Source organism: Pempheris klunzingeri, chromosome 10, assembly GCF_042242105.1.
Source record: "Pempheris klunzingeri isolate RE-2024b chromosome 10, fPemKlu1.hap1, whole genome shotgun sequence".
Taxonomy (NCBI): domain Eukaryota; kingdom Metazoa; phylum Chordata; class Actinopteri; order Acropomatiformes; family Pempheridae; genus Pempheris; species Pempheris klunzingeri.
This window is the reverse complement of record NC_092021.1, coordinates 12,979,660-12,996,210: the sequence shown is the minus strand read 5'-3', so window position 1 is coordinate 12,996,210 and position 16,551 is coordinate 12,979,660. Positions and strand designations below refer to the sequence as shown.

At 40.0% G+C, this 16,551-nt stretch overlaps 1 protein-coding gene across 1 annotated transcript in view; it reads left to right on the top strand.

Annotated features, from left to right (window-relative positions):
* Positions 1–464: 464 nt before the first annotated feature.
* Positions 465–16,551, top strand: part of LOC139208718 (ephrin type-A receptor 6-like) — a 150,374-nt gene continuing 134,287 nt past the window's right edge. Inside the window, exons 1-2 of the mRNA XM_070838448.1 lie at positions 465–543; positions 10,190–10,254. Of these exons, the coding sequence (XP_070694549.1) occupies positions 465–543; positions 10,190–10,254 (144 nt within the window). The remainder of the gene's footprint in view (positions 544–10,189; positions 10,255–16,551) is intronic.

Here is a 16,551-nt window from a genome sequence, read left to right as displayed (position 1 = left end):
CCAGGCTGGAGACAGTGGAGCTGGTAGTCCGCGGCACCTTCCCGTGCCAACAACAGGATTTCTAAAGTCTGTCACGATTCTGTGCGCCACGGAGACGCGCCACACTGATCAGGACATTTTAGAGCATCTTTGATACAATGCAGTATCGGAAGTCCATGGGAAATCTTCAAAGTTGTTAGAAGCTTGGTGTTTCTCACCTTGACCGAACATTTGATTTCACTTTACATCTTTTTGCGACTTTATCCAACATCTCTTCGTGCCATCGCCGCCGCCGCTGCCTCCAGGTAAGAGATGGATCTGCTCCTGATCCGTCATCTGGCAGTTTTCACCATCTGGGACCAAATGTGAGGACCAGGACCAGCGGATCGGTGCGTGTGGAGGATCCAGCCGCGCTTTTCTCTGACCACGTTACCTCTCGGCTTGAAGTATCCCAGACAGAGCCGGTGATAGATGTTGCAGCAGACATGAGTTTTGGAAACAAATTTTCGCTCGCTTCACTCTTTCTTGGAATTGCCCTCACTCGCTTCAGCTACTGTAACCAAGGTGAGTTTAATGATCTGGTACTAAAATACCCGAATTTGTTGAGCCTGCATGCTGTAATTTATTTACTCTGCTCAGTGCAATGCTTTCCCACGTATTCCCTCATTTTTGAACATTTTCGCTATGGACACTGTTTAGGATATATTGCGCACTCTTATTACTGTAAGAGCCGATAAAGTAAAAGACTCCATAGCTGAATCAAAGTGAAAACACCAAATCCTCACTGAGAAGGGATCCTTCACTACTGACATTCATGCATGTGTGCTCAAACATTGAGAAGTCTTAATTGTCATATATTACTTTTTGTCTTTCTCTTTTGTTTTAAAATAGCTGCACATTCCTGTTGATCAATATATGTCTATGGCAGCACATATATTACTAAAAATTGTTAACTGATAATTACTCTTGATATATTACTCTTAACAATCAAATTAAGCACAGAAATGCACGATTCAGATTTAAAAGTTAATTATTTTCTCAGTGGAGTAAAACAGATTGCCTCAGCTCCGTTTTTTTATCCAAACACCAAATCAGATAATAAATTAAATGCTGTTTTTATGGAAATCATCTGCTGAAGTGACAGCCCTGAGGCTGCTTTAATCACACATTCTTCATTACACACACAAACACGCATACACACACACAGACTGACAGTCAAACATAGGAGAGACAGAGGATCAGCCACAGATTGAATCATTAAGTGGGTGACAGAGTGAGAATGTGTGTGCGTCTGTTGGAATGTGTCAGTGCAGACTTGCATGTCTGTTTTGTTCACTGGGTGTTGCAGCACATTTTAGACACAGAGAGTAAAAGGTTCTGAGCTGCCAAGGATGAACTTATGAAGTGAGCACTTAGAAATGTGCACATGCTTGTGTGTGGACTTTGTTTCTCGTGTACGCTGAAATGCACGAAACCGCACATCTGTTTTGTGCTGCATGCCTCTGTGTCTGTGTTGGCACAGTGTGAAACAGAGTGTCTGTCATCGTACACACAAGGCAACGCTCCCCTTGCAGAAGCAAGGCACCTTTCTTTTTATATGATCAGCTTCGTGTGTGTGTGTGTGTGTGTGTGTGTGTGTCTCCATAGCTCCACGTGGACACACACAGCTGCAGCATCAGTGAGGTTTAAAATAGTCTTATTGATTGTGCGGGACACAGCGGGATCTGCCCCCCAGGTTATATTTTATTGTTCTCTCAGCTCAATAAGAGCGATGCTACTCCCTGTTCTCCTCGACAGCTGCTACATAACAGCCTCACTCTGTGTTTTTCTCTGCCACAGATTGAATGATTGAACTGATGTCTGCTTTCTATTGTACTTTGGTCTTTTTCATGTTGACTGGTCTGGGACCTAAGTGGCAAAATTGCAGTCATTGTCTACCACGGAGCAGTGCAGCTCAAAATGGAAAAACTGTTAATAACTCAGATGACAAAGAAAAGTGTTTTGTTAGGTGCTGGGCCATAAATGTTTCTCATCTTGCCACATCATGCTAGTTTTTTAATCTGTTACTTTAAAACTTGCCAAATTAATATCGGACTCCTGAGGAGACTCTAAATTGTGCAGGGGCATGAAAGCACATTGAGATCCAGCCATCCCATGACCATGAAAACTTGGAAGTACATTATTTTTCCTGCTCAGCTACAGTGTATGCTGTGTTTTATAGGTAGGCTGTGGACAAAACCCAACATCATTACACAGAGGTGTTTTAGTGGAGGCTGATGCTTCTGAACGCAGACAAACAGAGCTCCATGGATTGGGGATTTCACAAGCAAAATTGGCCGAGATGTCAGCTGTTAGGGAAACAATAAAAACCAATCACCTTTTGCTTCTTGCTTGTGTGTCTCCTCTCACAGCAACAAATCAGACAATCCCTCTCACCAACCCATCTGGGATTGCAGACAGTTATAACAAAGCTCTCCTCACTCACTGCCAACTTTGAAAAAGCCTGTTTTCCCCATCAATAGATCTCTTTCTCATAATCTTTACTTTTATTCATCTTTTCTGTTTCCTTCCTCGTGAAGTCGACAGCAGCTATGTTTAATATAATGAACATTCAAGAATCGGATTTCTTGAGCCCTTGTAAAAATTTTCCTGAGTAGAAGACTGCTCATATCCACGATTATGTCTTTGTTCTACACTTCTGACAGTGTTCAGATTGTTTTTTCCTAACAAAGAGATTCAGGCATGAAAAATCAAGAAAGCAGTCCATCCTTGACGATGGATGAGTCAAATGAAAGCACCACATGTGAATGTTACATTTGTTGGTAAAATGCATTTTACTGCTGGGTCTTTGAGAGTTTAAAGCCAGACAACAATACATGGTAGAGAACTGTCGCTAAGGCTGTTTACAGATTTCAAGACTCAAAAAGATCTAGCTGTTTTAATCATCAACAAAATAATGCCACTTTTTGCGCTGATTTATGCGGATGGCTGATTAAAGCCTTTGTTCGCCCTGGCACCACCCACAGAGCTCCAAGATCACTATCACTGCTGTAGATGAGGGAGATATTCACCAGCAGTGTGCTGTCAAGAGAAATCAATCAATCAGCTGATCCAAGGCAGCCACAAAAATGTTAACTCTGCACCTTTGACTCACAGGCCACGGGGTGCGTTTGTGTGTTGTCGCCATGCGTGCATGTGAATTCTTATTACACAAGGCCAGTGTGTGAATTCACAATCAGTTTCATTTTGAATGTATTTGGATTTATTCAGAATCCACCGCTTCAGAAACAATTTTATTTCTAACACTTTCCTCAGATTTCTCAACTGTGTACACAGTTAATATGTACTAGTAAGCTATGTTAGGTCTGTAAAATGTAGTTTAATTGATGCAAGAGTTATCAAGTAAAGTACAAGTGAAAGGCATGATGCCAAGTAGAGAGACTGAGATGAATCCAGGTTGGAGGCTGTTCATTTTGGCAGGGCTTGACTTCCTCCTGCATTACAACAATGACTGTTGAGTTGCACTAGTGAGCTTTATGGCCACCTGGTGAACAAGACCAACTTCATACTTTACACCTGAGGAAAATAAATATCAAATTCATGAGGTGGTCGAGCAAATCTGCCTCAGTGAATGCTGTTTTGTTTTGAAATGTAATTTATACAAATTAGCTTTGGGATTAAATGGACATTGCTGGTAGTGCTGTATGTCTTAGCCAGTTGGCTACAATTTGTGTGGACAGTGTATTACGAATGAATACCACTTTGAGGTCTGAAAGGGCCCTACACACTCTGGGTTCACCCTCACAAAACCATGACCATGTAGACATGCATAGGCTGAGCTTGATTGTTACCAATCTTCTTATAAGCGCTGATGCTGATTTTATCCTTTTATCATCCTTATTGGTTGATTGGTGTTTAGCGACCTCATGCAACTCTCAGCATAGCTCCACCCAACTTCTGCATCAGGTCTACTTAAGCCAAATAAATGTGTAGGCGTGTACTCATGAAAACAGCTGCATCCGACATAGTAGGAAATTGCAATACAAGCGTTTAGCATGTTTTGAAAAATGGTCAGTGGTAATACAGGAATAGTGTGAAATATAGGCCCTTGAGTAAAGATAATGAGATAATTCCAAAACCCTTTTGTTGCCCTCCGTGAGCACGTCTAAGTAATTGGTGATGTCTTTGAAATCTAATTGAAAACACCGGTGACAGTACTTGACCCGGCGTTGAATGGCTAAATCACATATTATTGGCAAAAATTCCCTTCACTAATCTCTCGTTTAAAAACACTTACAGCCTATATCAGATCTAATCAACAACATTTGACGATTTGCTTTGCTGCCATTTTTTATGCCGTTCGAACGTCTGATCTTAGCAGAGTGTGGAGACGTGTTGAAAATCTTGTTATATCTGTCGGGATGCCTCTGCTATGGATAGATTTCCATTTCACAGCATATCACCCCCTCATCTGTTGAGAGCTCAGCACCTTGTTTACACCCATAAATGACAATGTGGAATCCTTACCGAAATAGTCGCCAAAATCACTTTTCGCTAGTTCTTTGTTCATTAAATGCTGCTGTTTGACTTGCTGTTTGCCAGAAGGGCTATGTAGGGAGTTTGGAAATTGAATTGGTTTTGTTTGGGTGTAAGGCTTTCTAACCGTCTCCCGATGCATACAAATAATATTTCATTAATCTTTCAACAGAAAGCAGTGTGTTGCAACTTGGGTAGAAAGATTTATTGTCACACCATATTCAAAAATCGCCTCATCATCCAGACTTGTTTAATTTATTCCACTTTTTCTATGCCAATAAATCAGACCATCCTATGTAGACTTATTATTTCAGCCAAAAAAACAAACAAACTAGAAGAAGGACCTTTTTGTAGTTTTCTGTGCCAGTGATGTACACAGCCTGTACCTGTAGACAGCTAGTATCACCGTCTGAATAGTCAAACTGTTCCCAAGTCTAATTTACATGAAGCAACACTGGATGAGACTGGTTTTGGGTCTGTTGTTAGGGCTGTAGTTATTTTGAGATGTTTGTGTGGCCTGCAAGGGTTGTAGGCCAGACAGGAGATGTCATCATTCTACTGGAGCTCCATATATTTATGAGCCGGCCAGCTCATGTTCTATTTATATCTAACCAGTGGAAATCCCGAAGGACCCTCAGCTCCAGGCAGGGGCTGTGGGTGCCTCACTGAAAGATAACTCTATGGAGAGAAAGGGAGGGAGAGGATGGACGGATGTGTACATGCAGGCAGTTTTACTGTACAGTAGCAGATATTTTGCTCAGTACATTTACCAGAACCAGAATACATAAACACGAGTGAAAGTGCACACACATGCAAATATGCCATGTCTACCTAACAAGTCACTGCACTTTGTATTTGGTAGCTTGTAGACTTTGGAATGTTTTTGTTTTAGATTTGGTTTAGTTTTACTTTTCGTTACAACCAACTGAGCCACGAAGTACTACCATGCAAAAGCAGTAATATTTTTGGTTGGGGATGCTTCCTGACACTGCCGTTGTCATTAGATCACACCTGCGTCACTGTCACTATTTCAGCTCAATCAAGTTCTTCCTTTTTTCTTTTTTTTTTTTACATTACATTAAATTTCAGATTTTAGTTATTTTGATGCGAAAAAGAATTACTCTGCCAATGTTACCTGTGTGAGAGCTGCCACTGTCTCATGCGACTCACAGCGGCACACACTTCTCCCACTCAGCAGCATGTTTCTGTTGCTGGATGCTGAAATAAACGAGTCCTGCTGCTGCTTTTAGTCGTCGTAGACATCAAACAAACTTCACAGCGGATAGCGGTTTGTTTGCTCGCGGTCGGACACTGAAAAACCGAACACCTTCCCAGCGACTGAGGAGAAAGTACCTTTTTGGGAACTCCTCACTTTTATCAGTGCATGCTGCCATGTTGATATTTTACCAACCTGGCATGCAAATCTCTAGAGAGCAAATGTCACATTACTGTGAACTATGGGAGCTCAGGGAATTGATGGTAATTACCAAAGTTCAAGTGAAAATCAATTTCAGTTCCAAACCTTGAATTCAAATTAAATGATAAAATCAATCTATCACCCAGCTCTAAGTGAAATCTAGTTTGTTGGGTTTTTTTTGATGTTTTTCTTTAATTTCTTTATTTTTTCTTATTTTATTTTCTTGTGTTGGTTTGTGGGGGCAAATAACTGGTTCACACTTCAAAAACAGTTTTGTTTACTTAAACAAAAATTAAACATGGCAATTAATTTTATTTTTATTTTATTTTATTAATTTCTTTGTTGTTATGATAACCACTAATAATAAATGGAACTGGGGAAATGGGAAAAAAAAAGTGTCAGCCACAGTGTCAGCACACAAAAGCTGCTTGGTCTTTTAGAAACACGAGGTTTAGACCCAACATTGCAATGCTCTCTGTTGGATACTCCCTCATACTGCCTGCTAATGTACGTCAGCTGTTCTTTTTTTATGACAAAGTGAAGTGTGAAACTGCTCACCGCAGTGAGCGACAAGACCAACTCTCAGTAATTAGGCCGTCCTCCAGGGACTGTGCTGCTTACCTGCACACAGTAGTCTAATGATGTCCATTAACAGCACTGGCATTGCCAGCTAGTCTTCCAGCCTGGCCCTGGCACTAACATGGCACAAACCAGGCACTGATGCACAGAAAAAGTCCCACAGAGACACTGGAACTGATCCAAAACCAGCCAACATGGAGGAAATATTAAACTAAGCTAGCGGAGCAGAGAGGGCAGGATTGGAAGATGAGTCTCAAAGGATCAGCATGAAGCCCTCCCTTGCTGTGTGGTACAGGATGGTCAATCAATAGAATAATCTGCTACATTTTCATATAAATCAATGCCCTTTTCTCTATAGTTTTTCATAAATTGACATAACACAACAAGACTCATTAAATGCTTGCACTTGCTGTTCCAAAACATTCCTGGTGTGAAGACAAAATATGAAGACAAAGAGAAGAGCACCATCTATTGAAACTCAAACTTTCTCAACAATAAATGGAAAAGGAAAATGTTTTCTGTTGGTCCTACCAATGGGGTTAGTGCAGCACAGAAAGTTTCAATGGTCACCAGATAATTGAATCATTCAAGGTCCCCTCTGTAGCATTCAGTGCTTTTGTGTTTGAAATTGTCTGAATGTCATTTTAGAAGTTGACCTTAAAACTAATAAAGTTCTTTGGTAATCCATCTTGAAACCCCATAGATTTACAGCCACTATCAATATAATAGTCACCAATAACAGCCAACAATATAACAATGACAATGGTCAGAAACCTCCATTAAAAAATAATGGTGTTGATCAAAAGACTCGTTGGTCTAGCTATAGCTAGAATAATAATTAAACTGTCAAGTACTGCATGTGATCGGACTCTACTCTTTTACTCCTGCTGCAAAGTATGTCTGTCTCCTTCTCTGTATCCTCTGTTTTTGCTAATGTGATCTTACATGATCTTAAAGTACATGGATTTTTACCAATGATATTTCAAACCTAATCTTAATTTAAGGGAAAACAAATTTCCTTTCTCTTTAAAAGCCTCACTTGCAATTCAGGTTGCAGGAAGCACATATGGTCATTATGTTTTAAAATACATTATCTGGCCCACCAGGAGTTCCCACTCCATTAACAGAGTTAGGGTTAGCTTTTACCTACCATATTAAAACATTTGAAAAGGTTTAAAAAATAAAGATTCATTTGTGTTGAGTGAAAATATACATCTGTATTTACAGTGCTGATTCAGACAACCCAGCACCAGACAGCGGATATAGTTAGTGACTAACTGTTGAACTAAGTGGAGCATTTAGCAGCTAAGAGCCAATTGGTGAAGACCAAAAAACAGCGCTTCAAGGAGAATGAATACATTCAGTGGGTGGCCAGAAATACAGAAACACTGTGGGTAGTTGAATGTTTGAATAGGCAACTGTATGCTAACAAGTCTGTCAAATTAATTTAAAAGGTGATGACATATTTGTACCCAGTGGCAAAAAAGTACAATAACGCTGCTTTTAGGCAGGACTTTATTTTTAATCTACAATTGCTCTTGTAATTCATTAGATTTAGCAGTTGCTGTTCAGTATCTATATGCTATGTCAGTACATACTATATGAACAGGTTATATCACATTTATGACCCATTTTGAAGGATATTTTTTATATCGCTCAGAAGTTATTGCATCAGAAAATACCATATTTGTTACAAAGAACCTCACCGATACAGAGACACAAAGTCACAGAATAAGGAGGAATTTTCTTTCCTCTTCCCTCCTCCTATTTTTGTACACATCTGCCTCCTGTACAATCATACCGGTGCTGCAAACATCAACCTGTAATTTTTGCCGTCTTTGTGACTGTGACAACGGGGGTTCTGCATCTTCGCTCTCTGGATTCTTAGCTATTGGTTGTTGTGATACACCAGTTTGGCTCGATCCACAACAGGTGTTACATTGTGTCAGTGCAGTGTGTCCTGCACCAGCTCTCTGGGAGGTGAGTGGAAGTAGAGGTGCATTTAGTTGTGTGTGACAGAAACTTAAAGTACATGAACACACAATGGAAAATCTCAGTGAGCAGATGCTTGGACAGTCTCTGTCAACCAGGCTCCATCAGAGGTCTACTGGCTCATAACTGTGGAACAGACAGATTCAAAAACGTCCCTTCTTGTTTTCTGCCTGTCTTGATCTTGTCAGAGTACATTCATAGATATAAATATCTCTTTTCTTTTGAGTTGACATTATAATTCTGAAATAATAGTATAACATCATTGAAACTAATAGCTCCTTTGATGTACATTCAGTTGTAATAACTAACTATCCCACAGCAATTATGTTAATGGAGATTTATTCAGGAAATATTGTCACTGATAGAGATTTGTGTTGGCATAATGAGCCCCCCCAAGGACCACTTACAGAGCTCTAAGTGGACATTCATGACTGACTGGCACTTAAAAAATTCAGTCATTATCCAAGCAGAAGAATACACTATGGTTTGTCAGAAATCTGTGTCAGTAATAAGCATGTGTGATTCACAGCTTAACATTTAAGATCTAAGTCAATGGCTGCCCAAGGACGAGTGGAAAGATGAAATTTTTGGCAAGTGATGATGACATTCAACAATGATGACTCATAGCATGTGCAAGAAATGATTGGCTTTAAACAAGCCTCTTGGGTCTGGTGTTGTTTTTCTGCCAGCTATCACTCTTCCTGTGAATACCAAATGTTTTCTGATATCTACTTCATGATGCAGTGCATCCACACATAATTAGAACTTAACCGTATTGTCACACATACCGTGCATTCGGCACACTTGACAAGGTGACTGGATGGGCTCCATGTAATATTTATGTATTTTGGAAATGCAACAGGATCTGTGTCTACTGTCTATTCCCTAATGTTGTCACAAGTGTAGGCACATTTTTTTTTTTTTTTTTTTAATTTTGTGGTGTTATGATGGCATCACAGGCATGGTAAATTCAGGAAGCCATATCTGATCCCTTCCACTGTAAATCACTCGTTGCTGGGAGAGGCGCTTTCCTCCTGAATTATTAAATCTACTGTCCTTGAGAGCAAGACAAAACATTGTCAAGAATGGCAATATTTTCTAGGGTAAAACTGCTTTGTTTCCTAACACTACCTGGAAGGTTAGAGTCAACTGACTGATATTATTGTGCTGTCGCGAGATTAATATCCTTGTATGAAACTCTGGGGAAACACAATACCAAAGCTATAATTTACCTACATAAAAACCATAACATGATATTGATCAATATTTTGCACAGTGAAACACATATATATGAAGGAATATGAAGGCTTGAGGACAGATTATATTATTTTCTTGTGAACAGTGTCACAGTCATAGGCAGAAGCAGAGCATACTGGGGTGAGTGAGACTGAAGTAAAGCCGTGCATGAGAGAAAGGGATGGTCTGGAGGGGAATGGACTGTTGACAGTAATCTGACTGCAATCCATCAGTCGTCAAATTGTATCGCAAGTGGCAAAAATGTTGCTCCCATTGTATACGCAGCCACGCTCATAAATATTCATCTGAGAAACTCATTTCTGTTAATATACAAAATGTCTAAATGAACACGTTTATGACTGATATTTCAATTTCCAGTGTGAAAATAGGACTTCTTGTGTGTCGACAGATTGCTAATGGGTGTATTTTCCCGTCTCTTTCCCATTTCAGTCGTGCTGCTTGATACGACGTCTGTGCTTGGAGAGCTTGGATGGAAGACATATCCGATAAACGGGGTAAGGAGGGCAACTCTGCTCCAGATTTTTGCCTTCGATCTTACTGTCCAGTGTGTCCTGGTCAAAATGCATGGCCAGTGCTGAATCAATGAGATCAATTATATTGATTTTTAACAGGTCAGAACTGGTAACAGCGACATGTTTCAAATTTGCATCCTAGTTTTTGTTCAGACCCCTCTGTCCACATGGGAAATACTGTAATTTGGGGACAGATAATGAGCCAGGTCTCTAAGGAAGCTATCATGCTGCTGTTCAATCTTGCCCCATCAATTCCTGTACTGTTTGTTTCTCTTTCGACTCATCTCTCCAGTTCTTCAGCGGAGCATGGAAGAGTTGAGTTAAAAAACATTCATACAGCAAAAACTTGGTGTTCAACTCTCCTTTTTAACCCCCAGTTGCCTCTCAGTTACTAGAGCAGCAATGACTGCATGTACTGTACCTTATTCTGTATTTTTGTACATTTCTATTTTGTTCTGGCAGCAAGTGCCTCCAGCTCCTCAGCGGTATCTTGTCCAGCTGAAAATCAAAACTTCAGCTAGTGCAAAGCTGAAAGTAACGGAGTAATAAAACACAGATGTGCTGACAAGGAACCGTAATATCCTCAGATCTAAACCTTCATGTTGCATCAAAACCTTTGCCTCTCTGTGCTGTCAGAACATCTGAAGGATTGAAAATGTCGTCTTGTTATATAAAGTGAGCAACAAAGACAGAATCAGTTGACTTCCATCCCTTGTTCACGACCAGCTTCCCATCTTTGTCTCCATGTCTTTTAACTACTGTACAGCCCAATTCAACGTGGAGACTAATTACAGGATAGAGGCAGAGGTTATACTACTGTGTCAATGCCATTTGGACTGTGGTCAGTCCCTGCTTGGCTATGCTTAATTCCCCTTTTCCCCAGAATGTACTGGGTGTAAGGGGTTATTGTCAGGAAAACGCCAGGGGCTTCCACAGTCTTTTATTTGGTGTCTTTTAAAATGTAAAGTATAAGGTGCTTCACTTAAGGCACATATGTCAAACTCAAGGCCCCTCCTCCCTCAGGTATAATGACACACCGATCAGCGGATCAATGCCTCGCTCAGCGCTGTTATAGCGACACTTATGGCGCGTTTCCACTAGTACCTACTCCGTACCTACGCCGAGTAGAGCTGAGTAGGTACTAGTGGAAGCGCGCCATTAAGTTAGCCCCCCCAAAATAAATGGCTAAGCGAAAAGTGGAGTTTGAAAACAGAGACTTTCAAAGCAGGTGGGGGACAGAATTTTACCTGTTTGTCGATATCGGAGGTAAACCTGTGTGTCTTGTTTGTGGAGCTGATGTGGCTATAATTAAAGAATATAAATATAAGACGACACTATGAGACAAAACATCAGGATAGTACAAAAAAGAAAAAAATTATTTAAAATTCTATTTATTTTATTGAGGAAAAGTTGTTGAAGTTTGGCTGTTTAAATTCATATTTCTGGATAATATATATATATATATACAAATTATTATATTATATTATATACTATAATGAAGGAGTCACTATTAGAGTCTTCACTAAATGTTGACTTAGACCGTGTTTTAAATTTTGGCCCTTTCTTTGATTGAGTTTGACACCCCTGACTTAAGGTAACTGCTTGTGGCTGTAATTTTGATCTGTATACCTTTTGTGATCTCTCATGACAGTACGTTTGTCTTCTTTACATTACTAAAAAAATAGGTAATTGAAAAATAAGTAATTAACCAATAGCATTCAAGCAGAAGTCTGAGATGTCTGTATTTTTTTCCATATTCTAAGTAATCAAGTTGATTGCTATCTGTAGGGTCATACTTACAGATCAAACAGAAATTGCTTATGCACCATGACAGTCAGTGATGCAGATTCTCCCGAATGTAAATGGTAAATGGTAAATGGTCTGTATTTGTAAAGCACCTTTCTTGTTATTTCAACTACTCAAAGCGCTTTACATGACATCCTCATTCACCCATTCACACATCATTCATTCAGGAGGAATGTAATTTGGATTGGCATTCACACACTGAAGCCATGATTCAGGAGCAAGTTGGGGTTCAGTGTGACACTTCGACATGGAGCCTAAAATAAAATACCATCACATGGCAACATCATGCTAGCCTTCACCTTCACCATCACCATCACCAAAAGCTTCATTGGTTCTGTGGTGCCAAAACTCTGAACATATATGTATATCCAAAATAGAACAATGAATATAAGTGAAATATAAGTGAACTGCTTTCACATGAAGTGACTGTGTCATAAACCTGTGGAGTTCGAAGAGGGTTCAAAGTGTTGAATACTTGGATCATTGATCATTGAGAACATCATCTATGATATCTCACAGTAATGTGATAACTAAAGAAAAGTAGTGGAGTCACTTTTTTGAGTTATGCAGTGTCTCATCTAGGGCTGAACAATGAATTGAATTCAAAGCGACATTGTTTGCTTTGCTTAACACGGCACAATCTAATCAACCAGAGGGTCAGAAACACCTGGCCCCATGCACCTCACGTATCCAGGCTGTCATACGCTCCACGGGACGCATGTGAGTGAGAGTAGATGAAGAAAACTTGTACAATGCCACACACATGCTTTGATGCAGGCAGTACTACTGAGTGGTCAGAGGCCTCCAGAGCCAAGCATCGAAGAGCAACAGGTGACTTCAGTGTCAAAGAGGAACAGTGTGCTGGTTATCTGGACATGTTTTGGGTTTAAGAAGAGAGCAGAGTCAGGTCAGGTTTTGCGCAGAACGTGCCTTGTTATCGTAGCTGAAACATGAGGTAACACTACATGTGTAGCATTTAAAAAAGCCATACGAAGCCGTGTATGACGAGCGCATGGACAAAAACCTGACTAACAGAAATAAAGAGGAACAAGACAACATCACAAAAAAGTCCAAATCAAAATATATGATGCCCCTCAACCCACTTGTTGAGTGATCTCAGTATTGGCCAGTTAGAGCCATAGTCCATGTGCACTTTAATTTGTGTGACTTGTTACATTCCTTTTAATGTCTGGCGTTCAATTAGATTCATAATATATAAATTAATGTCCACACTGGGCATCTGGTATCTTAGGGGAGCAGGGGTTGTTGAGATTTACTTTTAAGTTAAATCAAAATGTTGAAATGTTGCCATTGGGCTTTAAGTTATCTACGTAAGTTTAGAGTGACAGAGCCCGAGTCAGATAAGATTTTTTTTTTTCCTAATTTCTACACACTAGTGTTCTTGTTCTTTTTCAGATTTCATTAAAAAGTTAAGTCATGATGATTATATAATACATAGCTTGAAATGATGTACAGTAACATTCTAGTGTCATTGGTTTTTGCATCATTTCATCATAACACTGTACAGAGTGTTGTGTTGGTTGGATGATTTACTGCTTGTGTATAGTGAATAATACAAAATATAAGGAAATATCACATAGCAATTGCAATATTGGTGTAAAAACCACAATTTGATTATTTTCCCATATACGTTAATTTCCCCAAATACTTTAAGCCCTAGTCTCTGCCATTCTCCACTATCCTTACAACTCCACACTTACTCTCTGTGGGTTTTGACTTTAAATGATCCTCTGCTGGAAGATCCCTAAGGTCCCCGCCGCCCCTTCTCTGTCTCTCTATCTCTCCCTGCAAGGCCCTTGGTGGCCCATATCAGGGTTATGGAGGTGATTACATCATGTAGGTCGTGGTGACAGCCGCCCACAGCGTTAAGGAAGAGGAGAGAGAGAGGCTGCTGCCTCCATGATTAAGCTGTCAGCCCTCTCCCCTCCTCACTCATCCACTATCCTCCGTTTTACCATTAATATTTAAGGCATCGAGGTGAGAGGGCCTGAGGGAAGGTGTGAAGATCTGGGGAGGTAAAATAGCTTAAATCCTCCTCACTACCTGGGAGCCAGCAAGGAGAAGTCAATCCCCACCATATTAGACACAGCCTGGTATCAGGCTGATACAGCAGTACACCATGTAGCTGCCTATCAGAGTCGCACACCGGTTCTAGTTCCGGATATAAGCTGCTGTCTGTGAGTCCTTCCCAATGCACATCTTAAAATAATTTCATATGCAGTAACTGCTCCTACATGATTACCTGATGATGAGTTTACCAGAATATAGCTGGTTATGATATGAAACTGAAGGTGAAGTGGAAATTTAGTTGCATATTTATGGATGAGTTTTTATCAAAAGCCAGTAAACAACTCTTGTAAAGAGAGGAAGGTGAGTGGTTTTGTTGAAGAAATAGGTTAACCACAGCAGGTGTCTGCTAGCATTGCTACATAGGACACTGTGGCATTTTGCATAATCCCACCAACAGCAATTTTGAAGTGTCCTTCAGCAAGACACTACAGTCCTATAGCTGCCTACTCGCTGTCATATCTTATGGGTTTACAAGCCAAATAAAGGATGGAAAGTAGTTTTCTGTGCCAAAGTGAAGAGAAGGGAAACAATGCTCCACACTACAGGCCTTCTAAGTCTGACACTATGGGCCACCGTCTCATACAAAAGTGAGGCAACTGTACAACTTATTCTTATATTGGTAACCTTTTTGTCTGTATGATGATAGATTTATGCCAGTGGGCTAATACTTGTACATGAATGGACAGAGGAGCATAAGAATCATGTTGATGAGCCATTCTGGGCTATTCTTGAAACTAGGAAGTTGGAACAGTTCCCATAGTTTGGAGACCTTGAGGGATTTAGCAGAAAGTTTAATGTTACTATGACCTGCAACCTCTTTATTCTTAGCTTTTATTTCTTTTACATTTTGGCAGTTATCACTAGTTAAAGTATGCAGAATCTGTCATAAGCTGTTCCTGTTTGCACTGTACCCCTAAATGTTCAGTCGACTGTCACTGGATTCATTTGAAAAATCAGAATTTGATAACATTTTTTAAACGTGATGATACCCAGGCAAGGTCTGGAGTTCTAAGGAGCAGCTTTTTTATGATTTCAAAGAAGATTTATGAACGTTTATTCATAAACTCTATTCTATAAATCTTTGTGTTCATACTTGAGAGAATTATGACTCAGAAAAGAAGTGAGATTTTTGACTGCAAAGTTTGAAAACTTCTGTTCCACACACAGATCCAAAAAAACACTGTATCCAGTTTTTATTTATATGAAATACTCCCGTTCTGCAGTAAAAACTCAAACCTCTTAGGTAGAGTTGTTTTCCTACTAAAGCCAAGCTTGAAGTACATGATATTTCCTGAGAGCAGGTTAAAACATAAAAGTTTACAGCACTCCTCCTCTTCTTTACAACACATCACAGCAAAGGAGATTTATAATATTAATCGACCCATATAGACTAATGCTGCATCTTCCCCTCTCCTTGCCTTCTTTTGCTCATCTTTGCATTTGAAACTGGTTATGGTAAAAGTTATCGGAAAGATTTAGCCGTCGGTGTGGTAGTAAGAGTTCATTAGCAACGCTGGAATTTCCCTGCTATGGGTGCACTTATGTGTGATTATCAGAGTTACCTGGGAATAGTTTTAATTAAAGTGAAAATTACAGGGAAAGGCGGAGGCTTCAATCAGTTAAGTGATTTCTCCCCCCTCAGTAGAATGCTTTTCCCTGTAGGTCCACATCCTGGCCATCTCCAGCACACTGGAAAGCTGTAAACAGATGCTTACACACTGTAAACATGATCATATGTCTTGGTCATGCTCAGCCTTCAGTGCAAGGTGACCTTTTGATTATTTTATACCTGCTTAGCTTGGAAAGTAAATAGATCTGTTTCAAGTGGCCCGCAAGGGGAAACCATGCAAGCAGGGCTGTTGTTATGTTTGTTAATGACTTGACTGAATGTGGGAATATCCTCAGAGTTAGAAAACACATTCACGCTCAAAGGGTCTACTCATTATATTTGTGCATATTGAACAGCAATTGATCTATACAGCATCTTTCAAGGACTTTGACTCTGCAAACTATTTCCTCCAGTGGAAGTTAATAATTGCGCGTGTTTGAGAATGCCAACAGCAAGCGGCAAGTGAAAAAGATGTTGAGAGGTTGTTTTCATGAGGCAAAGATGTGTCTCTATTCTCCGTCTTTCTCTCCATGTTCTGAAATTCTGAATAGTGATGAAGAACAGGGTGTCGGAGGGCTGAATGAGAGAGAGACAGAGGAGAAGGAAAAGAGGCTTGATTTGGTGTCTACATGCAGCTACGATAAGCTCCACTCAGAATGGGCAGACACACTGCTGAAATATGCATGAGTCATTTCCCAGTGGTGGGTGGGGGGTAAGAGAGTGGAGCAGAGAAAGGAGCATTTTATTTATTAAATTATATGAAACAGCTTTAA